Genomic DNA, 27,197 nt, shown 5'->3' on the forward strand with positions numbered 1-27,197 from the left:
AATACATTACTAATAAAATTAACAAAAAAAATTATAAAAAAAATATAATATTTCTACATTTAAATGGCCCCTTTCTACATTTTTATTATTGTCGGCTACCTTTTTAGTTCCCTAACCGCCAACATAAATTGGTCCCTGTTTAAAAATGTTTAAAAATTTTGTTATAAAAAATAAAAATTTTGTTAAATTCCACCCCTACTGCATCTTTTTTTTTTTTTTTTTTTTTGGTACCCAACAAATTTTGAAAAAAAAAAAAAAATGCCAAAGGGGCCAAAAATGCAATTTCCACTCAAAGGCAAGAACGCCAGAAAAAAACGCCACAATGCAGGGAAAATCAGTAGCAGTTTTCCTGGCATTTAAAACCACAAGATAAAACCCTCAGTGGAATTCTAGCCTTCCACTGGTTTTAATTTTTGGTGGCTCACATTTTTGGAAAATATCCTGCCAGCTAGACCACACTAAGAAAAGTATCTAATTTACTATTTATAAAGAACAGCACCTCCTTGATACATGTAGTGGAAGTAACACTACGTACGCCCAGGCAAAGGGGGATAATAAGAACTTGATTTGCACAAAGGTTGATCAATTCCCCCCATGTTTATATCCTAGGCTCCGTACTGATTGTAAAAGTATGCAGTCATTCATGTAGTGACCCGAAGCACACCCATACGCATGATCTCATGTCCCCTTCACCCCATAGGTTAACATTAGAGGTGATAAAGTGCTCTGCAATCTAACACAATAGCACAGTGCAATGTGGCAGGGGCACGATCGGCTGCGTGACGTTGGCATAAAAAAATTTAACTGGCACAGGGCCACAAAGCGTTTTTTGGTCCAATAAACCCTTTCACTATGAAAACTGCGGTGTAGCCCAGGGATTCCCAAAAAAACTAAACAGAATATGCAGCAGGCAGAGCCCTTTAAAGTCAATGGGGTCCATTGGGCACCATTGGCATCTGACCTGCAGTGGCGCTGCATCCTTTTTTTTTTTGTAAACCTGGTCTGTACCTATCTTGTATTTCCGGTGACTGTCTGGTAATGGCTACTTCGTAGTCGGGACACCATTCCCTGCCATATATCAGTACAACAGTGTAAACTGTGACCACATGACCAGTGTTGGCCCTTGTCATCCAGGTAAGTCCTCTTTCACACTATAGGTATCATCTTGTAAAAACCTCCATTATTACTCCCGGCAAAAAGTCCTGAAAACGGCTGTCGAAAAATCCCATTCATGTCAATGGGATTTTTTGACCATCCTTTTGCATCAGGTAATCAGGTAAGTCCATATTTAACTAATCTCCTTTATTTTGGCCGGCACAAAAGACGGTGCATGCTCTAATTTTCGGTCCGGCAAAAATAATGGTGAAAAATACGGCCGTTAACATTTAACACTGAAGTCTATGGGAAACGGATGTTAAAAAAAAAAAACATCCGTTATTGTCCCTTTTTTTAACATCCGTTTTTTGTCCTGAGCATGCTCAGTACAGCTTTGCAAAAAAAAAAAAAAAAAGGGTTAAAAACCTGATAAAAAGAAAAAACGGATGTAAGGCTGGGTTCACACCACGTTTTGTTAACTACGGTTCCCGTATACGGCTGGGAGGAGGGGGCGGGGCTTAATTGCGGCGCCCGCACTCAGCCGTATTCGGGAACCGTATTTAATGCAAGTCTATGAGCCGACCGGAGTGAACCGCAGCCACCGGTCGGCTCATAGACATGCATTAAATACGGTTCCCGAATATGGCTGAGTGCGGGCGCCGCAATTAAGCCCCGCCCCCCTCTCCCAGCTGTATACGGGAACCGTAGTTAACAAAACGTGACTGGTAATAATGGATGAACAACAGTTAAAAATTACGGATGATGGTCATCGGTTATCATCCGTTACCAGTTATTGCATCCGGTGTTTTTCATCCATTAGGGTATGTTCACACTACGGATTATGAACAGAATCTCTTCTCACAGAATTCCGGCGACACTGCGCTGTCACCATTGACGGCTATGCAGTGCTCGCGAACTTCCGCGCAAAGAATGAACATGTTCTTTCTTTGTGCTGAACAATTTCAGCGGCGGAATTGTTTTTCGTGGAAACCCATTCACACTGATGTTTATGTTCACAGCACGTAATTCTGTTGGCGGAATCCCGCGGGAATTACATAGTTTGAACATACCCTTAGGGTGCATTCACACTGCGGAATCTCCCCTCGCTGAACTCTGCGAGCGGAGTTTCCGCCTAGCGGCGGCTGCCGAGAGTACTTCAGCACTAGGGCCGCGGGGCACTGAGCCGTCACCATTGACGGCTATGCAGTGCTCGAGGAATCCGCGCAAAGAATGAACATGTACTTTCTTTGCGCAGAACAATTTCAGCGGCAGAACAGTCTGCTGCGGAAATTCCGCAGTGTGAACGGGTCTTGCGGAGACCCATTCACACTAATGTTAAGTTCACACTAGCGGAGTCCCGCTCATGGAATTCCGTAATGTGAACGCACCCTTAGGGTATGTTCACACTGATTAATATTTGCGCGGAATTCTCGCTGAAAAAAAATCAGCTCAAAAATGACCGTGCAAAATCTGCACGAAAGTGTGGTGGACTGAAAACATTTTTACATCGAGTACTATGGGGTTAGGACGCAGATTCCGCATGAAGAACATGTTCATTCAGTGTGAACTGAGGAGCAGAAATGTAATTACATACTATGGGGTTTTTCACTGCTGAATGAATTGGAGAGGAATAAGGCTGGGTTCACACCACGTTTCGTTAAATACGGTTCCCGTATACGGTTGGGAGGAGGGGGCGGGGCTTAATCGTGGCGCCCGCACTCAGCCGTATTCGGGAACCGTATTTAATGTATGTCTATGAGCCGACCGGAGTGAACCGCAGCCTCCGGTCGGCTTCGTTTTCGGCTGTATGCGGTTTCCCGACCGCAGGCAAAAACGTGCGTTTGCCTATGGTCGGGAAACCGCATACGGCGGAAAACCTCCCAGCCGTACACGGGAACCGTAAGTACAAAACGTGGTGTGAACCCAGCCTAAGCGAGCAGAATTACTCAGGGAAATTCCTCTCCAAACCTTCAGTATGAACATACCCTTATTGTAAAATAACGGCAGTAAAAAGGCAGGATGATACCTGTTGTGTGAAAGGGGCCTAACTAAATTTACAGGCCGGGTACCGCTGACTGGAACATAGCAAACGCGAGTTCAGCTCTACTATATATCTCAATAGGACAGCGCCCCCTGCCGTATGCAGAGCTCAGCTGGTGTCCCGCACATACAGGACATAGGTTAAGGGTTCTGCTTGTAATACTCTCATTGTTATAATAACCCGGCTGCCCCCGGCGAGTTGTGTCTGTTTAGCAGAACTACAGTCTGAGCGCTGCCGTCAACAGAGCTATAGAGTAAAGCGGAAATGGGCGGTAGTGGTTCACAGTGTTTCCGGGTCAGGGGTCGCCCATGTGGAGTGCTGCTGTGAGACACCCGGAGCATACACTGATCGTATAGAGGTACATGACTGTATACGTTATCGGGCTGTACACGGTGTACGGGGGATAGGAATTAACTCTTTCTGCTCAAGGCTGAAAACAGTGTGGTAATGAAGACATTGTATTATCTGCAGGAGACTTGTGAGGAAAAGCTGAACGGGAAGATTTGGTCCAGTGTTTTTCAATTAGTGTGCCTCCAGCTGTTGCAAAACTACAACTCCCAGCATGCCCGGACAGCCGAAGGAGTTGTAGTTTTTTCAACAGCTGGAGGCATGCTGTTTGGAATACTACTTTAGTCACTTTAGATCAGGGTTTAGGGTGCCTCCAGCTGTTGCAAAACTACAACTCCCAGCATGCCCGTCTAAAGTTGTAGTTTTGTAACAGCTGGAGGCACCCTGGTTGGGAATTACTGATTTAGATCCATAATGATCTATGATTTTTTTCGGGATCTGGATCCATTGATGGCGGATCAGGCTCATAAGTAGAATAACCTGGACATCCACCTATTGACACTTTTCGTGGTCATCAAGGCCCAATAATTGTCATTTAGGGGGTTCTGTGTCTTGATGTATAGATATGTCCCCAGCTGGTGGCTCAGAAGTCACATGTGGTCCCCAGAACTCTGCAATGTCATGGATTTACTTTTTACTCCTATCTCCAGGGAACCCAAACCCAATGTGGTCCCAGTGCTTAACCCCTTAAGGACTCAGACAATTTTATTTTTACGTTTTTGTTTTTTCCTCCTCGCCTTCAAAAAAAATCGTAACTCTTTTATATTTTCATCCACAGACTAGTATGAGGGCTTGTTTTTTGCGCGACCAGTTGTCCGTTGTAATGCCATCACTCACTTTACCATAAAATGTATGGCGCAACCCAAAAAATACTATTTGTGTGGGGAAATTAAAAAGGCAAATATTGGAAGGTTTTGTTTTCACGCCGTACGATTTACATTAAAATTGATGTGTTCTTTATTCTTTGGGTCAATACGATTAAAATGATACCCATGATTATACACTTTTCTATTACTGTTGTGCTTAAAAAAAAAAAAAAAAAAGCGCAAATCTTTTAACCAAATTAGTACGTTTAAAATCCCCCTATTTTGAAGACCTATAACTTAAATTTTTCCGTATAAGCGCTGGTATGAGGGCTAATTTTTGCGCCGTGATCTGTACTTTTTATTGATAACATATTTGCTTATATAAAACTTAATACATTTTTTTAATGAATATTTTTGGGTATAAAATGTTATAAAAAAAGCAGCTATTTTGGCCTTTTTTTTTTTTTACGTTCGCCGTTCACCGTACGGCATCATTAACTTTTTTTTTTTTTTTTTTTTTTTTTTTTTTATATATAATAGTTCGGATATTTACGCACGCGGCGTTACCAATTATGTATATAAAAACTTTTATTTTTTTTACACTTTTTGGGGATGAAATAGGGAAAATGGGACAATTTACGTTTTTATTGGGGGAGGGGGTTTTTCAATTATTTTTAACTTTTTATTTTTTTATTTTTGCACTTTAAAAGTCATTCGATTGCTAATACTGTTCAGTGCAATACATAGGACATAGCACTGATCAGTATTATCGGTCATCTGCAGACCAGAGCAGAAGACCCGTGGAAAGCAGCGGAGGCAGGTGAGGGGACCTCCGTCTGCGGCAGCACTGCGGGCGATCCGATCATCCATTTTAGTGACCGCGATGTTGCAGATGCCGTGATCTGTATTGATCACGACATCTGAAGGGTTAATGGCAGACATCCGCATTACCGGCGGGTCCCTGGCTATCAGCAGCCAAGACCTGCTGCGTATGACCCGAGCATCGCTACGATGCTCGGGGTTATGTATAGGACGTAGATGTACGTCCTGGTGCGTTAAGTACCAGCTTAAGGGGTTAAAGGGGAACTCCGGAATATAAAAATTGGGATGGTGGGATGAATCATACTGCACTCCGCCAATCACCAGCCGCAGCGAAGTCCGACTCGGCTGGCGATAGGCTGAGTGGCAGTGTGAGAACACAAAATTCTTCACTACACTAGCACCTGCGGCCGGGGCTGAAAACCTCACACTGCCGCTCAGCCTATCGCCGGCAGGACTTCACTGCGGCTGGTGATTGGCTGAGTGCAGTATGACTCATCCGACCACCGGCAACCAGGAAGTGGGTCTCGGCGGAGACCGGAGCCGGTTACCGGAGGCCCCGGGGGAGCGGAGGAAGGTATGTACATCTTTATTTTTTTTACTGCCGGCACTATGGGGGACGATTTTTATGTTCTGGAGTTCTCCTTTAAAGGGGTACTCCTGTGGAAAACTTTTCTTTTTTTTTTTTTTTTTTTTTTTAAATCAACTGATGTCAGAAAGTTAAACAGATTTGTAAATTTCTTCTATTCAAAAAATTTTTACCCTTCCAGTACTTTTTGCAGCTGTATGCTACAGAGGAAATTCTTTTCTTTTTTTTTCTTGTCCGCAGTGCTCTCTGCTGACATTTCTGTCCGCGTCAGGAACTGTCCAGAGCAGCATAGGTTTGCTATGGGGATTTTCTCCTGCTCTGGACAGTTCCTGATACGGGCATCAGGTGTCAGCAGAAAGTACTGTGGACAAAACAAAAAAGAAATTCAAAAAGAAAAGAATACAGCCGCTAAAAAGTATTGGAAGGGTAAAGATTTTTTAATAGAAGTCATTTACAAATCTGTTTAACTTTCTGGCACCAGTTGATTTAAAAAAAAAAAAAATGTTTTCCACCGGAGTACCCCTCTTAAAGCATTAGTATCATTAACCCTTTAAGGACTGGGCTATTTTTTCATTTTTGCACCTTTCGTTTTTTCACCCTTCTAAAAATCATAACACTTTAAATTTTCCACCTACAGACCCATAGGTGTTTTTTTGCGCCACCGATTGTACTTTGTAATACTTTTCATCATTTCACCACAGACTTTACGGGGAAACCATAAAAAAATATTTGGGGCAAAATTGAAAAAAAATAAAGCAATTTAGTAAATTTGGGGGCTTGCGATTCTACGCAGTGTACTTTTCAGCACAAATGACACCTTCTCTTTATTCTGTAGGTTCTGTACACAAGGATACCTAACTTATATAGGTTTTATGTTATTTTATTACTTTAAAAAAAATTGTCCACTTCTGACCCTCATAACTTCTTTATTTTTCTGTATTTTTACACCATGATCTGAAGTTTTTATCGGCACCATTTTTATTTTTTTTCTAGTACAGTGGTCCCTCAACATACGATGGTAATCCTTTCCAAATGAACAATCGTTTGTTGAAACCATCGTATGTTTAGGCATCCGTGCAATGTTAAATATAGGAAGTTGTACTCGTCTGTCCCCGCCGTCACCGCTGCCTTGGATGTCGCCGTCCATCGCTGCCACCGCGTCCCCGGGGTGTCCCCGCCGCACCGGAACATCTCTGTTGCCTGGGATTGTCGTTCCTCATCGCCGCCATTATGTCACTATGTACGCCGCTCCTATTGGATGACAGGATGGTGTGCGCGGCGACATGATGGCGACGATGGAGAGCGACGGCAATGCAGGGGATCCCGAAGATGACATCCTGGAGCGCTGCGGACAGGTGAGTGACCATCACCGGAGCTTATGGGGCACCGTAAACAGGCTATCTGGTGGCAGCTGAAGCAGTCTGCGCTGCCGGATAGCCGTTTATGCGATGGCCCCGACATACAAAAGCATCGTATGTTGATGCTGCCTTCAACATGCGATGGCCTCTGAGACCATCGCATGTTGAAACTATCATGTCGGGGAGATCGTAGGTCGGGGGGGGTCACTGTATAGGAAGTGACCAGTGACCAAAAATAAGCATTTCTGGACTTTGGAATTTTTTACGCTTTCGCGTGTGGTTAAACCGTGTGGTTCAATTAATATTATTTTAATAGATTGAATATTTACGCATGCAGCAATCCAACACATGTTTAGTTAAAAAAAAAATTCACTTTTTTTATATGAAAAATGGGAGAAGGGGTGGTGATTTAAACGTTTATTAGGGAAGGGGTTAATGCTTATTTATTACTTTTTTATTTTTACACTTTTTTTTTTTTTAGTCCACATAGGGGAATATAACATGCAATCTTAAGATTGCGTACACTGATCAATGCTCGTCCATAGGAGAGCATTGATCAGTAATATCTTGGTTGATGATAGCAACCGGAACCCACTGGCTCAGCTGCTGAGGGCGTGTCATACAGCAGGAGCCCGTGGACGTTAATATACGTCAATTTGTGGAAAGGGGTTATTAAAAACTTTTGACATGTCATTCAGCTTACACTGGGTCACAGCAGCACTTTACTCCTAAGCTGACCGTCAGATCCGATTCGTTCACTACATTACAGTCTATGTCTTCAGCCGGCTAATACACATGATCACAGCAGAGTTCTGGAGCGATCTAAACTTTTGACATGTCTGGCTGACACATCAATATTACAGTCATACTTTAAAGTTGTGTTTTGTTATTAATTGCTGTTCATGTAGTTAATCTTGTTTCTTTTTTGTATTTCACCCCACAGCACGATAAGCAGCAGAAATGACTTCTTTAGCTCACCAGCTGAAGCGTCTTGCACTGCCACAGAATGACCCCAGCTTGCTTGCCCGGAACCAAGTTGCGTCGCTCCTCTTCGATCCAGCTGAAGCTGCAAATATTGACAGAGAAACATTTTATGCTCTGGGTGAGTAACAGGAGAAGTAAAGCTCTGGCCTCGGCTGTAGTAAGGCTGGGTTCACACTGAGAATCTTAGGCTGAAAAAATTCCGCCCTGAGATTCCGAGTGCAGCCAGCACCACCTGAAATCAGTAGGTGCCAGGACCGTGCTGACATTGTCGTCCCCATAGACAGGTTCCTCCAGAACATTGAGCAAGTTCAGAACTTGCAGAATTTTAAAATCTGGATTTTCGGACAGAAATTCTGCCCACAAAATGTTGCCGTGTGAATGGGTTAACAAAAAACCCTTTCACCTAGTGCTGGGTGGTATGACCAAAAATGTGTATCACAGTATTTTTCATACTTATGGCGGTTCCTCTGCCGCGCCCGCGGCCCACTGGGGGAGGTGACAGCTTACGTTCTCCGTCCTGTGTCCGCGGCTCACAACTCATTCATTTCCAGCGCCGCGGTTCACAGGAGGAAAAGGAGAGCAGTGCCTGTGGGTAACATGATTAGTCCCCTGATTTGGGGACAGCACTGTGGCTAATAGTTCATTCGGTGGGGGGGTGGGGGGTGGTAAGCAGAGCAGCGCCCGTGGGTCATATAGGATTAGTTCCCCAGTGCACTGCGGCTGATGGTTCATTCATTCGAGGGGGGGGGAGGGGCCCGACCGGTATTGCAGTATAGGGAAAAATTCATATCGTACATAAAAAACACACCAGTATTCAGTATGAACCGGTATATCGCCCAGCACTACTTTCACCCACATTTTACCCTCAGGCAGCAGAATTTTGGACCAAAATTCAGATGCGGAATTCCGTAAAGTATGAACCCAGCTTAAAAGGAATTCCAATTAGACTGTTTCCCTAATGTTTTTCATTATTTTAATGGCCCGAGCATATACAAGTTTTGGCTCAGTCGGAGAAACGTTTCGGTCCCAGACAAAACTCTGAATACGTTGGAAAAATGACCTGAACGTAGTCATTGGGGCCCATGTCCAGAGTATATAGAAATAATTCTAATTGTGGCTATCATTTTAAAGGATGCACTGGACTTGAAGAGCTTATGGGGATTGATGCCTCCTTTGCCATCTTTGAGGAGACTCTGTTCAGTGACACTTCTAAAAGCTTGGAGCGCAGTGTACAGTCCAAAGCCGTGAACCAACAGCTGGATGAGAACATATCCTTGTTCCTTACACACCTATCCCCATACTTTATGCTAAGACCAGCTCAGAAGTGCATGGAATGGCTTATACACAGGTACAGTAACCATTGTCCTTCTAATACAGACAGTCTTTACATCTTAATCTATGTTCATATTATGTATTTTTCACTGAGAGGAAACTGCATTAAAGGGGTACTCCGCTGCTCAGCGTTTGCAACAAACTCTTCCGAACGCTGGAGACGGCGTGGGAGCTTGTATAGCCCCGCCCCCTCATTTGTTCCAAACGCTGGGCAGCAGAGTACCCCTTTAAAGGGGTTCTCCGGTGCTTAGACATCTTATCCCCTATCCAAAGGATAGGGGATAAGATGCCTGATCGCGGGAGTCCCGCCGCTGGGGACCCCCGGGATCTTGCATGCAGCACCCCGTTTGTAATCATTCCCCGGAGCGTGTTGGCTCCGGGTCTGATTACCGGCGCCCCCGTGTGACGTCACGCTCCGCCCCTCAATGCAAGCCTACGGGAGGGGGCGTGACAGCTATCTTGCCTCCTCCCGTAGGCTTGCATTGAGGGGCGGAGCGTGACATCACACAGGGGCGTGACGTCACACGCCGTCGGCCCTGTGGTCGCCGGTAATCAGACCCGGAGCGAACACACTCTGGGGACTGATTACAAACGGGGTGCTGCGTGCAAGGTCCCAGGGGTCCCCAGTGGCGGGTCTCCCGCGATTAGGCATCTTATCCCCTATCCTTTGGATAGGGGATAAGATGTCTAAGCACCGGAGTACCCCTTTAAGGAAATTCTGAGCAAAAATATGTCCTGGCAAACTCCCTGTTAACATAGCCTATGGATCTCCATAGCAGTGGATCTCAAGATATTTAGCACTTTTACTGGACCATATAGCAAATTGATGATCTATGTGATTACATTGTTTTAGTTTTGCCAACCCATTGAGTAATTGCATTAATGTGTTCCTGTCATAAGAACATTTTTTGATTTGTCAAAAGTTTTGATTGGTCAGGGTCTCTAGAATGAGCAAAGAGTGTCACTCCCCTCGTCGCTGCCTGTTCCGTTTTTTTGTGCAGGAGATTACTTCTATAGACTTCTAATGGAGCTTGTTTCATGCAGTGAGACAGAGATTGTAGCTCTCTGTGGAGTGAAGTGCATAAGGCTAAGTTTCCACTTGTTTTTTGTGTGCGTTTTTACCCCAAAAAAACACCAAAATGGCCCCATGGCCAGATGTTAGCTATAAATCAATGAGAAATTGCTAAATAGTTTTTTCAACCTTGCGTTTTTTCAGTTTGGCGTTTTTTTAATCCTTTTGACATTTTTTCACTTTTTCCCCCCCTTTTTTTTTTCCTGCTCCTTGGTGGTTTTGCAAAGTCGCAGCATGTTGAGCCTATGGTGTTTTTTTTTTCCTGAAATCGTGGCGTTTTTCTCCCATAGAAGTTTTTGGGAGTAAAAAAAATGCCAAGAAAAACAACGTGGGTTTTAACTTTGGTGTTTTTGCAGGCGTTTTTTATTCTTTTTTTGGACTAAAGCGATCCAAAAAAGTTATGGAGATACCTTTTTTTAATACAATTTTGTAGGGTACCATTAAAAAAAATATATATTAAAAAAGATACAGTAGTGATGAAAAAATTGTATTTAACTAAATCTTTTTTATAACGAAATTTTAATGTTTAAAAAAGGGATCAGTCTATGTGTGCGGGCAGGGAACTAAAAATGTAGCCGACTATAATAAAAATGTAGTGTGTGTGTGTGTGTGTGTTTTTCAATTTTTTTTTTACATCTCTTAGGTAGTAGTACTACTCCCAGCATGGAACACACTGTTCCATGATGGGAGTAGTAGTACCTGTACTAATTGACAGATCGCCCTGGGTGTCACTTCTGACACCCGTTGCGATCCTCCTGTATAATGTATAGATGCGGGTGTCTTCTCTGGTCCCTTGCACTGCCATGTGTGTGTATATATATATATATATATATATATATATATATATATATATATATGAGGCCACCTCCCCGTGGTGGATGGGGGGCACGTTTTGATCAAAAAGTGCGCTAAGAGCCTCAATTTTTTTGACCAATGTGTGCTGCTGCAATCCTCTTTTTGTGTATATATAGATATAGATATAGATATATATATATATATATATATATATATATAATATTCATATATTCATATTTCCCGCAGAGAGCTGTGATTGGCTGGAACCATCTGGCCAATCACAACTCTCTTTGGGAAATATGAATAGGTGTATATATATGTCAGTGCAGGGGACCATAGAAGAGCGCCCGCATCTATACATTATACAGGAGGATCACAGCGAGTGTCAGAAGTGACACCTGCTGCGATCTGTCTATTAATGCAGGTACTACAGCTCTCAGCATGGAGCAGAGCGTGCTCCATGTTGGGAGCAGTGGTACCTGCAGTTAAGGACATCACATCGGGTATTACTCCTGACACCCGCTGTGATCATCCTTCATCCCTGAGATGCGGAGCGGCTTTCTCCTGCACTCACATCTCTGCTCTGTACTCTGGCCGGCCACTCATTCATAATTCCCTTTGAGAGCTGTGATTGGCTGTGAATTTATATTCACATCACTGGCCGGCCGGAGTACAGAACAGGGACGCTGTATAGAGCCGCTCCACATCTCTGCTATATTATGGACGATCACATCGGGTGTCAGGAGTGACACCTGGGGCGATCTGTCTATTAGTACAGGAACTACTACTCCCATCATGGAACAGTGTGTATCATGCTGGCGGTAGTAGAACTGTACTACCTAAAAATAAAGGAAAAAAGTGAAACACACACACACTACATTTTTATTATTGTCGGCTACATTTTTAGTGCCCTGCCCGCCAACATAAATTGGTCCCTGTTTAAAAATTAATGAAAATGTTATAAAAATATAAATGTCGTTAAATAAATTTTTTCACATCACTACTGCATCCTTTTTTTTTCTTTTCTTTTGGTACCCAACAAATTTAGAAAAAAGGTCAAAGGGGCCAAAAATGCAATTTCCATTCAAAGGTGAAAAAAAGGCCAAACACAGGAAAATGCTGTGGCGTTTCTATTCACATCACTGGGCCACAAAAAAACCAAGTAGAAACTTAGCCTAAGTGTGAGGGTTTTGTGACTCTGTTTACAGATCCATGGGGGTCTGGAGACTCTCTGTAACATGTGAATAGTGTTTTCTAATGACAAGGACATCTCTCTATAAATGTACTAGAAAACTGCTCTATTTCAGTGTTTGATGTATAGTAATATTATGTTTGTGTCATCCAGGTTTCATATTCATCTCTACAATCAAGACAGTCTTATAGGCTGCGTTTTGCCATATCATGAGACTAAAGTTTTTGTGCGGGTTATTCAGCTCCTAAAAATTGAAGACCCCACTCACAGGTGGAACTGGCTGCATCCAATTCAGGTAATTATTACAATGGAGTTGTGAAATGTTCTGCTTAACTCCCTAGCTTGGCACTCCATCCCTCATAATGCAGGTGACGGACTCCAATGACTACAGTGAAGCCCGTCTTCTCCAATGAGTGCCGAGCCGGAGATAAAGCATGCTGCTGCCATATGCTTCACCCATCTATAGAGATCGTGGGAGTCTCGGCACTTATTATTGATAAAAATTTTTTTTACATGTCCTTGTGACGTGTCAGATATTTTGTGTAATGCTTTATAGTTATATAATTATATATGCACTTTAACAGTTAAAAAGAATGTGCCATACTAAAAGCTCCTGATTACAGTACTACACAAATGGATGTACTGCAGACTTTTTCAGCACAGGAAAATGAGTGGCGTACATGCTCAATGTAGTGTCAAACACATGTGGCTTTGTGGTGAAATCTGTGGCGGACATGTGTGGACTAACCTTTAATTGTCACTTTAAAAAAACTTGTAACATGTTGTAGAGGCATGTCAAAAGTTTTATTTGTTGGGGTCTGAGTGTTCAGACCCCGACTGATTACTAGAATAAGATGGAAGACGGGAGTGTGAAGCTCGCTCTGTGCCAAGTGACTGAGACAAACTAAGGCTACGTTCACATTGCCGTTTGCCTCCGGCAGTGTGAAGCTCGTTATTTTCGGATCGCGAATAGCGGGAGAAAAAATACTGCTTGCACTATTTCTCCTGCTATTCTCTCTGAAAATAACGTCGCCCGACAGACCCCATTGACTATAACGGGGTCTATTGGGACCCGTTATCATCCGACAAAAACTATTTTAGATTACTGATTTTGTACAAAAAGTTTTAGATTTTTTTTTTTAAGCGGTACAAAAATAGAAAAGTATCTAGCCAGGGGTATCATTTTAATCGTATTCACCCACAGAATAAAGAACACATGTCATTTTTACCGTAAAGTGTACAGTGTGAAAATGAAACCCTCCAAAAGGTGCAAAATTGTGGTTTTCATTTACGGTAAATTTCCTCCCTAAAAAAATTATTTTTTGGGTTCGCTGTACATTTTATGGTAAAATGAGGTTTCATTAGAAAGTACAATTGGTCACGCAAAAAACAAGCCCTTATATGGGTTTGTAGATGGAAACATAAGAGTTATGGATTTTAGAAGGCGAGGAGGAAAAAACAACGCAAAAATAAAATTGGCCTGGTCCATAAAGAGGTATTCCAGGCAAAAACTTTTTTTTATATATATATCAACTGGCTCCAGAAAGTTAAACAGATTTGTAAATTACGTCTATTAAAAAAATCTTTATCCTTTCAGTATTTATGAGCTTCTGAAGTTAAGGTTGTTCTTTTCTGTCTTAAGTGCTCTCTGATGACGCCTGTCTCAGGAAAAGCCCAGTTTAGAAGAGGTTTGCTTCTAAACTACGGGGATTTGCTTCTAAACTGGGCATTTCCCGAGACTGGTGTCATCAGAGAGGATTTAGACAGAAAAGCAACCTTAACTTCAGAAGCTCATAAGTACTGAAAGGATTAAGATTTTTTAATAGAAGTAATTTACAAATCTGTTTAACTTTCTGGAGCCAGTTGATATATATAAAAAATTTTTTGCCTGGAATACCCCTTTTAAGGGGAAAATGGGCTTGGTCCTTATGGGGTTAAAGGGGTATTCCAGGAAAAAACTATTTTTTTATTTTTATTTTTTTTATATATCAACTGGCTCCAAAGTTAAACAGATTTGCTCTCTGCTGACATCTCTGCTTGTCTCGGGAACTGCACAGAGTAGAATAGGTTTGCTATGGGGATTTGCTTCTACTCTGGACAGTTCCCGAGACAAGTGTCATCAGAGAGCACTTAGACAGAAAAGAACATCTCAACTTCAGCAGCTCATAAGTACTGAAAGGAAAAAGATTTTTTAATAGAAGTAATTTACATATCTGTTTAACTTTCTGGAGCCAGTTATAAAAAAAAGTTTTTTAACCCCTTTAAGTAAAGATGTCTATTCTTCATATGAAGCATCTGTAACCTCTTGTAAACTCTTGCAAGTGCCAAGTGCAATCATTGTACAGGTAAAGGTGGTGCAAGGAACTGCTGCATTGATCCATTCAAGTGAAAAGGGCACCCCTGCTCGCAATAGTACACACTTTTTTGCAAGAATGAGTGCATCATTGAACATCTGTATTGATGGGGTGCTAGGAGTCGGACTCCAGACAATCTAATATTTAAAAACTCGGATAACCCCTTTGCAGCACTCACTGAAAAGGCCAGAAAATTCCCAAATAAAGAGCTTTAAAGGGGTACTCCATTGGCCAGCGATCGGAAGTGAATGTGCCCAACGCTGTTATTGCGCTGTGCGAAAACAGCATTAGGAACATTTACTTCCGATCGCTGGCCAGTGGAGTACCCCTTTAAAAGAGATTGTTTTTCAGCCACCAAATTGACTATCCTTTTATATGGGTGCTGCTTAGTTTGGGACAGATGTTTCCCTACTTTTGCTTTGGTAATATATATTGCTTTCTATGGTTAATGTACGACACTGTTTGTATTTGTTATATCCTAATATATATATATTTTTTCTTTTACCCAGAAACCAGGCGTACCTCTTGCCAGAAGCACTGTAATCACCCATTGTTACAAGGATATGGGGTTTATGGAGTTTATTTGCAATTTGGTCACTAAATCTATAAAGGTTTGTCTTTATACACAGCACACAGATTTATATGTAATTATAATTTCATATTATTCATAATAATGTTGTTTTGTATTGGATTTCTATCACTAGGTTTTTTCGGAAGACTCAGAAAGCAAGGCCAAGCTGAGAGTCCTGATCTCATTTTACTGCTCCACAATAGTGGCTGCTTTGGAGGCTGTTGATACCGTCTCTCAAACATTTGTTGCCAAACTCCTTCCCTATGTACAGAAGGTATGATCAGTTTGACTGTGATATGTGTCTTCTACAATACTGTATCTGAAGGCTCTTCCAGAGGTGCAAATTCTTCCCCAAATTGCCCTTCCTTACAGTCAGTGACCTCTTTCGTATTCTCACTCCTCCAAAATTGACACGTGCACAGGTGAAACATGGTGGGAGGGCTGTGTGCAGAATGTCTTCTCATGGTCCTGTGACAGAATACTGCAGGGACATTGCGTTATTTAGTATAACCCTATGGACTACTACTGTTGCACTCTAGGGAGATTATGTGTAATCTATTGTCAGATTTCTGGAAGTGGGAGATTAAGCAAAGATTTTTTTTTTCTGTAATAGGAGGCATATGAGAACTTTTCCATAGAAGTTTAAAAAAAAAAAAAAAAAAATGTATTATTATTTTTTTTTTATTATTATTTTTTTTACTTTCTTCGACACCATAATTTTATATAGGATAACATGGTAGGCCTGTGTCTGTTTTTAATCCTATCAACCTGATCAGTTTCTTTGCGTCTTTATTGGTAGCAATGACCAGTGGTCGGCATGTCACAAACCCATGTGACCGCTAAGGGTGCATTCCCAGAATTTGTGTCTGTGGCACAGATATAATTTCTAAAGCTCATAATCAGCTGCCCAGAGCCTATTTAATCCTATGGCTTGATTGTAGTCGGTTAGTGACTACGCTTGGGTCATTTTCCCAGCATATCTGGCTTTTGACTCCGGGTGAAAATCATGACAGACCGTGATTTTCAGTCCGAGTGAGAAGATAAATGCACTTGGAAAGTGACCTGAACAAAGTCACCTTTGGGTCATAGGCTTAGAGGAGAACTCAGGAATATAAAAATTGTCACCCATAGTGCCGGCAGTTAAAAAATAAAGGTGTACATACCTTCCTCTGCTCCCCCGGGGCCTCTGGTAACCGTCTCCGGTCTCCGCCGCGATCTACTTCCTTGTTGCCGGTGGTGGGATGAGTCATACTGCACTCAGCCAATCACCGGCCGCAGCGAAGTCCGACTTGGCCGTCGATAGGCTGAGCGGCAGTGTGAAAACGCTTCAGGGCACAAAATTCTTCACTACACCGGCACCTGCTGCCGGGGCTAAAAACGTCACACTGCCGCTCAGCCTATCGCCTTCCGAGTCGGGACTTCACTGCGGCTGGTGATTGGCTGAGCGCAGTATGACTCATCCAACCACCGGCAACCAGGAAGTGGATCACGGAGGAGGCTGGAGCCGGTTACCGAAGGCCCCGGGGGAGCGGAGGAAGGTATGTACATCTTAATTTTTTTTACTGCAGGCACTATGTGTGACAATTTTTATATTCCGGAGTTCTCCTTTAAATGGGGTCTGTTTCGCTTTTTGTTTTGATGTTGAGCTTCAGAAATTATCATTATGTATCGTAAATTTTCTCATTTTTTTCAATGCACTTTTATGAAGTCCAGTTTGTAAGCCACCTATTGAGTCGACTTGCACATCAAAAATCCATGTTAAAACTCACGACACTTAAACCACGCCCCTTTTATACTAAAGGCATACCCTTTGACGGTTGAGCCGCCCAAGAGCGTAAAACACAGTAAAGTTAAATTTTTTTTTTTAGCAGAACAAGGCTTGCTCATTAATGTGCCTTGATCAATTCCCCCTATAGTCTTTAGTGTCCCTGAGTAAACTCAGTGTTAGGGTATTGTACACTGCGGATCTGCCGGTAACCCGACTCATATTGTGCCTCCTGCTGTTGCCGAAACCTCTCGCCCCCACCCCTGGCCTGCTCGCAGCGACAATCCGCCAGTCCAAGCAGCCATACTGGGGGCCTGTGGGTTGCTGAGTGCCCTCAGACATCCCAGAGCAGCGGCGATGTCTGTGTAAACTGCACAAGCGCAGTGTACTCTGTCATCACGGCTACATTGCGATCTCTGAGTGCAGTTGGCGACTTGCAGGCACCCAGTGTGGCTGCTTGGAGCATCACATTATGGGACGGGTCACTGGGGGATCCACATCAAGTGATGCTTATGTAAACTATTACTTCTATAGGGGTTAAAGTCTTCTCTGGAAGATTACAAAGCTGCCACATACATGATAGTCTGCCAGCTAGCTGTGAAAACCGTCATGGAAGCAACATTGGTGAAAGCCCTGGCATCACAGCTTAGCCGGAACCTGCCGAAAACACCATCTCTGATGCGGGAAGGAGTGGGATCTATAATAATCCTTCTACAGCGTCAACAGTCAAAAGACGTGGGGAGAAAGTGAGTACCTCGAAATATACAGGTTCCGCCAGCATTACATGTGTGTTCTGGAGAATTTTCTTAGGGCACAGTTAAATAGAAAAAAATCTAGACTTACCCTCCTCTCTCCCCTGCTGCACCTTTTTATTTCCATGTTTGTTCCCACTCAGTAGCTGCAGTGGTGTTCCACCTCAGCCATTGATTAGCTGAGAGGGAAGGTCCTTGTGCGACACAGAAACTAGATACCGACACAGTAGGTAGTAGATGTGGTGGGGACTGAGGAGGGTGAGTTTAGGATTTTTCTTCTTTTTAACTGCACCCTGAGCATAGTTAATAGTTAAAGCATATTCTCCAGAATACCCCTTTTAAATCAGCTACCATTTGGATAAGCAAGAGCCCCATAAACTACGCAGAATAGTCAAATATGACTAAAATATTCCATTATGTTTAAAAATAGGTTTCATACAGAAATACATTACCTATCTGTCTAAGAAATATCAGGATGACCACACTGGATCTATGTTGAGAAAGTGAAGCCTTGTTCTGCTTGTATTCACATCCATGTTACTCTTTCTCCAGACCGTTTCTACATCTCTGTAAGGTCCCCGAATTAGTTGATGTTCTTCAGAAAATCTCAAGCACCTATGACACAAGCTCCTTGTTAGAATACCTCCTCCCAAATCTAGTTCGTGCCATTGTTCCCTCATCTACAGGTATGTATGTGTGTATATCAATCCCTACATTGGTAGCTTGGAATAACTAAGACAGCCGGTTCCCTGGAATTGTATTGACAAGTGATTTATGGGAGAGCTAAGAGGGGAGATTGTTTTACTTTTTTCAATCTTTTAAATGTTTACATTTAGGTGTTTTTGTATTTTTCTTCATTCTATACTTGTCATTTCATTTGTTCTTTATTTACAAAAAAAAATCTATTCTTGTTTTCTCTTCAGAACACAGTGCAGATGATATAAACCCTGAAATGTGTAAAACTACTCTAGAAGCAATTATTTTCAACATACCCCTGCAGAAAGACTTGGATAAACTATTAGCTCGGTAAGAAAGCTTTTTCAAACAATATGCTGTTGGATAAGGGGGAATCGGAAAAAATGTCATACTTACCTAGCCCTGGTCCCCCACAGTCTCCCATTCACTTCCGTCCGATACCCCAATCTTCTCCCTTCTTCCTGCTTCCAAGACGAGCGCTTAGGACAAGATCTACAGGGAGTGGCTGAGTCGGTGGGTCTTGCCCTGAACATTCGTCTTGAAAGCAAGAAGAAGAGAGAAGACCAGGGGACCGGTTTGAGACAAACATGAGCTACGGGGGACTAAGGCTATATAAGTAGGGCTATTTTTCTCAGTCGCTCTTCATTGGGGGACACCTATACTGATGGGTATATGCTCTTGCCACTAGGAGGCGCTGACACTAGGAAAAAAAGTAGTCTCCTCCCTGGCAGGATATACCCGCCAACTTGAAGTGAGGTAATCAGTTTTAGCTAGTGTCAGTAGGAGGCAGGACTTAGGTCTGGGAGCTCCCCAGACCTGGTCTTTTTTTATTATTTCTAGTAAGGGCTGTTTAGTTAGGTTGTTATCTCCCTTTTGTTTCCCTTCCCCCTCTTCGGGCCACGCATCTCTACACATGTATTGCGGCCAGGCCCAGTGCCCTGGCCACGTTATCTTCCTACCAGATGGAGACTCTATGATGCTGCCCCAGTTTCAGTCTCTAGGGCAGCAGGTCTCCAGTCCCGCGCGGCTGTCCGCTTCCCCAGTGGGGGGCGTTATCTGCCTGCTTACAACCTTGTGTGGCCAGGCGCAGTGTCCTGGCCGCGTTCTTTATAGGCTGAACAGAGACCTATAGCTGCAGGCAGCGGGTCTCCGGTCCCACCCGGCTGACCGCGTTCTCAGTGCGGGAACACCAGTCCACTTGCTCCTATCTGCTGCGGCCAGGCGCAATGTCCTGGCCGCACTCTTACAGGCTGATCGGAGACTTACAGTTGCAGACAGCGGGTCTCTGGTCCCAGGCTCACTCCATCCTTGCAGCCCGGCACAGTGTCCTGGCCGCGTTCTTTGTGTGACCACTGGTCATTCAGACCATTTGGTGGTGTTTGGCGCCCTCTTGTGGCCATCACTTGTATTGTGCCCTGGATTTTCCATTACTTCTTGAGCTCCCCCTTGTGGCAACCAAGCGCTATTACAGCCTTGGCCGGTCACATCTGTTTTTATCAGTTTAATATCTGCAGGGTCCCTTTTCTAGGGACGTAATCGGGGGCCACTTTATTCCTTCAGTCACCCTGTACAGTGGCCTGCTTTAGACTATTTTCATTGTCAGTTAAGGTATGCCTCTGGCGTATCTATTTTCTGTAGGGTTCTCACTCTGTCAGGGAACATATGCACACCGACGTGGCGGGTTACTGACAGGGATTTCTGTATCCCTTGCAAACTGTCGGGGATATATTCAGTGTCTACCACTGAGTGCCATGCCCGTCATGCCCACAGCCGAATTCCAGGCCCTCCCTGCCGAGGCAAGACACTGGTCAGGTGCCCTTGCAAGAGATTTTTTTATTTTTTTGCATTCCTGGCGGACGCCAAGGACTCTCTGTTAGGTCTGCTGGTCACCCATCATGGAGGTGTTCTGGTGTGCCATACAATATGATTCCCTCCTCTACAGGCTGCCGCATCTGCGGCTAGTGCTCTGGATCCTCCCGACTAGTGCGAGGTCTCTGTGCAAGTGTCCCTGCATTGGCATGGATAGGTCTATCTCCCGGACAGTAGTCTCGCCTGTCATTTATCTCTCAGCTGCCGCATCCGCGGCTGGCACTCCGGTACCCCGCTGCTGATGCAAGGTGTCCGACAGAGTGACCCGTTGTCTACTATGGACCCATACCAGTAAGCCAGACAGTGGTCTGCGTGGTCTCCTCCACCACCTGCCACTCATCACACAGCTGATGTATCTTCGTCTGGAGTTCCGGTACCCCACTGCTGTGCGTGGTGTCTGAAGGATACTATGGACCCATACAAGTAAGCCAGACAGTGGTCTGCTTGGTCTCCTCAGCCACCTGTCACTCATCACTCAGCTGATGTATCTGAGGCTGGAGTTCCTGTACCCCACTGCAGTGCAAGGTGTACAAAGACATGTCCCAGCATGTCCTATGCACCCTAGACGGGGTGCAGGGATGCATTCTGCGGCTCCTCAGCGTCCCCCGATCTCCCAAGGTGGAGGGGATACTATCTATGGCTCCTAGGCCTCTCCTCCCTCCCACATGCGTCTGTGGGGCACAGTGATCGCCTATCTGGCTGTCCCCTTTTATCCAGCGACTGGAAGTGTACTTGTTCAGCCAGGCTGTTGTTTGCACGGTCTCTATCGCTGTCAATCTCACATCTCTGGGCTGCCGCAGGCTTGGTCAGGTCTCCCATACCTCTCTGCTGATATAAGGTCTCTGAATGAGGGTTCCTGCAGGTACTCTGGACTGATGAGTCAGCCAGACTTTCATCTGCTGAGTCTCTTACACCGCTAGGTCGCTTTTTAGTTCGGTCGTACTCCAATACCCCACTTTCTGTAGGAGGGTTCGATGAAGTATCTCTGAGCATTCAGGAATCCTACACTAGTCAGCCCGACGGTTGTCTGCATGGTCTACTTTGTCGGGTCCACTACCATACATTTCCCACACCGTGGATGGTAGTTCAGGTTATCCACTGCCAAGGTGCAGTTTCGAGTGAGTCTCCCCATGTTGCTCCATGGGCCCTATACAATACACCACATACTGGTTTGCAGGGTTCCCTCCTTTACCAGGTTACTCCCTACATGCCTGCCACTCTCTAGGCTGAAGAGTGGTAACACACTTTCTGTGTGTGATTCTGTCTACAGCACCCGGTGTGGCCATGGTCCCTATGACAGATAGCCAGACACTGTCTGCATGGTTTTCTACTCTGCCAGGTCACCTTCCATATTCTTGCTGCTCCCGCGTATTTACAGTCCGGTGACTAGTTTTCCAGGTGAAGTTCCAAAGAGAGTCTCAGTGGTTTCATTGGATCTTTTATACTTGTCGGTCAGACACTGTCTGCATGTTTCCTGCTCCTGCTTCATCCCTTGCGTCTGCGACAGCAGTCATGGTGTGTGGCACCATTTGGAGCTGTGGGGTGGACGATTCCTGCAGGTTCCATGGACTTTCACAGAAGGAGCAGCACTCTCTGTTCCCCTTTCTAAGGATGCAACGTTGGTCTGCTAGGGGCATGGTTGTGACACCATGCTGCCGGACTTTTGAATGTCTGTGGTTTCTTTCACGTCTGCAGTCTTGGTACCCTTCTACTATCATGCGGTAACCACGTTTGTGTCCCTTAATAAGCTTGGCCACTCTGCCCGTGTAGAGTCCACCTTCCCTTTTTTCTGTGGTGTGTGCCTCGGGCCTTCCTTTGATCTTGTTTCCACGGATTTAGGTGGTCGAACTCCTCTCTGCTCTGGCATGGGGCATGATGGGGCGGCACAGTCTGTTCAGCTCCCTCATACCTCCAGGTATCTGTCCTGGGTTCCTGTGCAGGGTGGTTCAGATGCCGGCTCTGTTGCCTTAGGAAATGACCAGAATGGCTCCATCGACTCCTTTCTGGTCCAGGGTTACACCACGTTGAGGTGTTCCTCTCAATGCTTTGGGGGTGTGTGTGTTTCTTCCTTCTATTTATAGTCAGGACTCAAAATAGCTCCTCCATTCCTTGATATGTTGTTGCAGGGTTCCTGGGGACTACATTCACCCAGTACTTTGCCCCTTACCTTCAGGCGGCATTTCACTACTCCTATAGTTCCTGGCACATTTTGATCATCTCCCTTCCACAGGGGGTACGAGGATCAGAGAGAGCTTGGCATGGTCTGGGTTTCATAGTGACCACCCCTTGTTTTCCCCTCCTGAGAGCAATCGGCTGGGCTGCGCACTTTTGCAGCCTGGCTCTCTTACTGTTTCTTGGTTATCTACTGCTTCTCATACAGACTCTCCTCTGTTGAAGGAGTTTAGGCACTCATGTATGGCTCGGCGAGAGCCGGTCTAGTACAGTCTCTTGTTTGGGTCCTGCCATTGCTTTCCTCCTCACTCGGTGTCATCTCCCTGGAGGGGTTTGTTCCTCCTTCCTTGTCTGTGTCAGTTGCGCTACAATGACACTACAGTATTCTGGAGTAACCTTCCCTCTTGTTTCCCCCTCCTTTCCCTGTCCTGACAGTATGTTACTTCGGTCCGCTAAGACCGCTGGGGTTAATGTCTGGTTAGTCTCTGTGTCTTGTCTTTCTCTATATGGATTGTGGATTTGGAGTTTCTACATACAATGGTCTCTTCCTTGGCGTCCTAGTCCTTATCCATTGATGGGGGTTCTTCTGGGAGCTCAGTTTGTGGGCCTCGGTTGTTTCTGCCCCGGATCTCGTCCACAGGCCTTACGGTCGAGTGGGTTCGGTCTCTGGACTGATTTCCCTTTTGCTGTTGATTGTTTTTCCCTCCCGAGGGAACTGCTTTGGTACATCCCATCAGTATAGGAGACCCCCAATGAAGAGCGACCGAGAAAAGGAGATTTGTTTTTTTTGTTCTCACCGTAAAATCTCTTTCTCGTAGCCTTCATTGGTGTACACCACACCCACCCATTTCTTCATTCTTTGTCCGGATTTTCTTTTCCGGTTATTATTTGGGATTCTTTTCTAGGGTCCTTCGGGCATATTTCTTGGCTTCTCCTACTGCTTTGTGACAAAACTGATTACCTCACTTCCAGTGGGCGGGTATATCCTGCCAGGGAGGAGCTGACTTTTTTCCTAGTGTCAGCACCTCCTAGTGACAAGAGCATATACCAATCAATATAGGTGTCCCCCAATGAAGGCTACGAGAAAGAGATTTTATGGTGAATACAAAAAAAGCTCTTTTTTTTTTTTTTCCTTATTAGGAGTTCATATTTTCTGTGGTTATCATAGGGGCTGATAACATAAAAAAAAGAAGGTACCTTGGGAAGGATAGATGACATGGCACCCAGAACACTTCTTGAAAAACTTACTGCTTTATTGCTACAGCTGGGTATACAGACGACGATGCACAATAACAACCAGGTTGGTATTGTGCATCCTTGTCTATGTAGCCCTGTGGTTACATCTAACTTTGGACATTGGCACCGAACATATTGCTGTGCGATCTGCACCTGTGGAGAATATCCTGCGGACTGCATTGAATCTGTGGTAGGGTGGTGCCGACTACATCTCCGATAAATATAGAAGGGTTTTATCCCTCTGGTGTCACTGGACACTGTATGGGGAGCGATGACAGTACTGGGCCATGATCTTTGTTTCGGGTGTCACATGCAACTTCCCAGCGCTCTTAGACAGACTCACAGATACCGAGCTTCTCTTGCTGCTTCCAATCTTTGATGAGTAGTGCACCCTAAATATTGTGTATTTTTTGCTAAGCTAAGATACTGCATATTCTAACTACAGCAAGCGCTTAAACTCCTGATATATTCTATACGTGTTTGACACTGAAATGGTTAAAGGGGTCCTCCCCTTTGGACAAGTTGTCCCTCACAAATAAAGTTAGCGATGGTCTAGCAGTTGGAAGCTTCTTTAGTTTGTTTTCCCCCTCAAATCTTATATCCAGCAATGCATCAGTTAATTCAATGGCCATCCCTGTCCAGGTATTATCTCTAGATACGTCTGTACCTTATTACTCTACTTTGGAACAAATAGAAAAGTTTAACTCATGTCATTCTGGTTTCTCTGCAGCACTTTCTTGCAGGAATTCCTCGCATATGGAGAAGAACATGAAGCTGATGATGAGAAAATGTCAGAACTGGGTCAATGTTTTCTCCCACTCATCCGACTGTTGGAAAACAAGTATGTAGGCCTGACTGTGGATCTCAGCACATTGTTATAATATTATGTTAATATAACACATCATGTCTGGTCACATCCGGAAGTTCTTCCTCCCTTTTCCATCAGTTTGTCTTTACTCTGCAGTAATGGTTTTATTTTTTTCCCTGTGTCGGTCATCACAGTAGATAAATAGTAATAAACATCCACATTTACTGTCAATTAAATAGAAGTGAATAGGAAAAAGAAAGTGTAGCTCACTCAGTGGGTAAATATACCGGAGGTGAACTGGTGTTACCTTCACCCAAAGGTCTATACAGTACAGAAAATAAATTAGTTGATAAATCAACTAGGTACCAGTCCTCAAGGTATATGTAAGGAAAAGTTGGAGAAATAAAGAGAATAGAAGAAGATCCAGGTATTAATTAAAATACAACATATTTATTAAAAGGTGATAGTGTTCGCTGGTATCTAGTGTCCCTGCAGGGCCCTTGCATGGGACAAAGAACACAGCGTGGATAGTAAAAAATTGTATAATATCAATAGATCAATGATTCAATAAAAAGAAAAAACTTGCATCTATAGTTCAATATCACATATTCAATGCTAAAATCAATAATGATCAGTTATCAGTGTGCTTTCACTGCTCAGTCTCTTATAAGCACAAAGTGATGCCTGTAGCTGAATACACTATTAATTCCTGGATCTTCTTTTCCTTACATTTTCTGTACTAAATAGAAGTGAAGTTTGGCTCTGAAATGCTAGGTAGATATACACTACCTTAATAAGACATTACCAGATATAATTAATGTATACATTCAGTAAAAGATATAATTTAGAAGTCCACAATAACTGTCGAGAAGCGGCTACTGAAAAAGACTAGGTTACCTCAAAGATTACACAGTGCATAACAAATACATAAACTTTACCAGAGCCAGACCTGACTTAAATGGATACTCTCATAAAAAAAAAAAAAAAATAATTACTAAATAGATTATGTAAAAAAAAAAAAAAAAAAAAAAAATTATAATATATTTTATTAAAAAAAATAAAAAATTGTGTTAGGCTGGGTTCACACTACGTTTTCTCCCATACGGGAGCGCATACGGCAGGGGGGAGCTAAAACCTTGCGCTCCCGTATGCCTTCGTATGCGCTCCCGTGTGTCATTCATTTCAATGAGCCGGCCGGAGTGAAACGTTCGGTCCGGTCGGCTCATTTTTGCGCCGTATGCGCTTTTCCCCCGGACCTAAAACTGTGGTCAACCACGGTTTGAGGTCCGGTCGTAAAAGCGCATACGGCGCAAAAACGAGCCGACCGGACCGAACGTTTCACTCCGGCCGGCTCATTGAAATGAATGACACACGGGAGCACATACGAAGGCAATACGGGAGCGCGAGGTTTTAGCTCCCCCCTGCCGTATGCGCTCCAGTATGGGAGAAAACGTAGTGTGAACCCAGCCTAATATGTGTTTTTTTTACGTTTGTAAACCTGGCCACTAGGTGTCACCCTATATGGCTCAGGATTACTTTTCCCCCCCTGACGTTCATCACGTTCGGACCAACGCTGGCCGGGCAGCGTGGTCTGGAACGCGTGTTCACATGAATGAGGGGAGGGAGATGCAGGCGGGCGGGGATATTTAAATTTCGCACGCGCACGACTGCACGACATTCCTTCCCCCCTGCATCTCCCTCTCCTCCTTCATTGCAGCGTGCGAGCTGCAGGAGAGAGAGGAGATGGGCGGAAGTGAGCCCCGGCAAGGCTTCACCCAGGGGCCACCCATTTCCTGCCCTCACCAGAGAGCTCCACTCTGAGCTCCTGCAGCTGTGCCACAAAAGGTATTTTTATGGAGATTTGGGGAAAAATAAAGACAGGGATAGACATAGTTAGTGTCAGGGACAGATGGGGAGGGGGGAATAGGGAAATTTAGTGATAGCTACTCTTTAATGAAGAAGTGACCACAATACGTGTTTCACCTCACAGCTTCCTCAGAGGGCTCTAAACAGTTAAACACTTGGCTTAATTAATTACACATATAATACAAGCGCTTTTCTATATTTTCAGGTATCCAGAAGCTCTGGACTTGGTGTTGGAAAGGCAATTGAAGACTGTTAAAGATGAAGAGAAACAAGACTTGTTTCACCAGTTCATTGCTCTCTCTACCAGTGGAGGAAAACATGAGGTACAGTATGTTCATGGATAGTATGTCGCTGTAATTATAATCTTCTGTGTTTTGCAGTTCCTAATGTTTGTATAGTTCTTATTAGGGATGTCCCGATACTGGTATCGGTATCGGGGCCGATACTAGCCATTTGCATGGTATCGGGGACTCGTTTAATGTCCCTGATACCATGCCCGATACCTGGTGCCATTCTGCTGCCCCGTTCTTCTATCCTCCCGTCCGCATCATAGTGTTCCATGGAGGAGCATGCGACACACACGTCACTACATCTCCTCCCCTGCGCCCAGCGTAACGCTACACAGGAAGCAGAGTGACGTGTATGTCACATGCTCCTCCATAGGACGACACGATGCG

At 44.2% G+C, this 27,197-nt stretch overlaps 2 protein-coding genes across 3 annotated transcripts in view; one reads left to right on the forward strand and one right to left on the reverse strand.

Moving 5' to 3' along the window:
- The window catches only part of ACTN2 (actinin alpha 2), a 108,591-nt gene extending 105,278 nt beyond the window's left edge, over positions 1-3,313 (reverse strand). The window contains exon 1 of the mRNA XM_056567533.1: positions 3,122-3,313. The gene's annotated coding sequence lies outside the window, so the exon portion shown is untranslated. The remainder of the gene's footprint in view (positions 1-3,121) is intronic.
- Positions 3,314-3,430: 117 nt separating this feature from the next.
- HEATR1 (HEAT repeat containing 1) overlaps positions 3,431-27,197 on the forward strand; it is a 104,184-nt gene continuing 80,417 nt past the window's right edge. Inside the window, exons 1-11 of one of the 2 annotated variants that reach the window (XM_056567531.1) lie at positions 3,431-3,494; positions 7,998-8,158; positions 9,172-9,388; positions 12,585-12,726; positions 15,295-15,396; positions 15,490-15,630; positions 17,656-17,867; positions 18,426-18,559; positions 18,797-18,899; positions 24,577-24,687; positions 26,726-26,843. In XM_056567531.1, the coding sequence (XP_056423506.1) occupies positions 8,017-8,158; positions 9,172-9,388; positions 12,585-12,726; positions 15,295-15,396; positions 15,490-15,630; positions 17,656-17,867; positions 18,426-18,559; positions 18,797-18,899; positions 24,577-24,687; positions 26,726-26,843 (1,422 nt within the window). In that variant the 5' untranslated portion in view covers positions 3,431-3,494; positions 7,998-8,016. The other variant, XM_056567532.1, reaches the window with a different exon arrangement.

This window comes from Hyla sarda, chromosome 3 (assembly GCF_029499605.1).
Source record: "Hyla sarda isolate aHylSar1 chromosome 3, aHylSar1.hap1, whole genome shotgun sequence".
Taxonomy (NCBI): Eukaryota; Metazoa; Chordata; class Amphibia; order Anura; family Hylidae; genus Hyla; species Hyla sarda.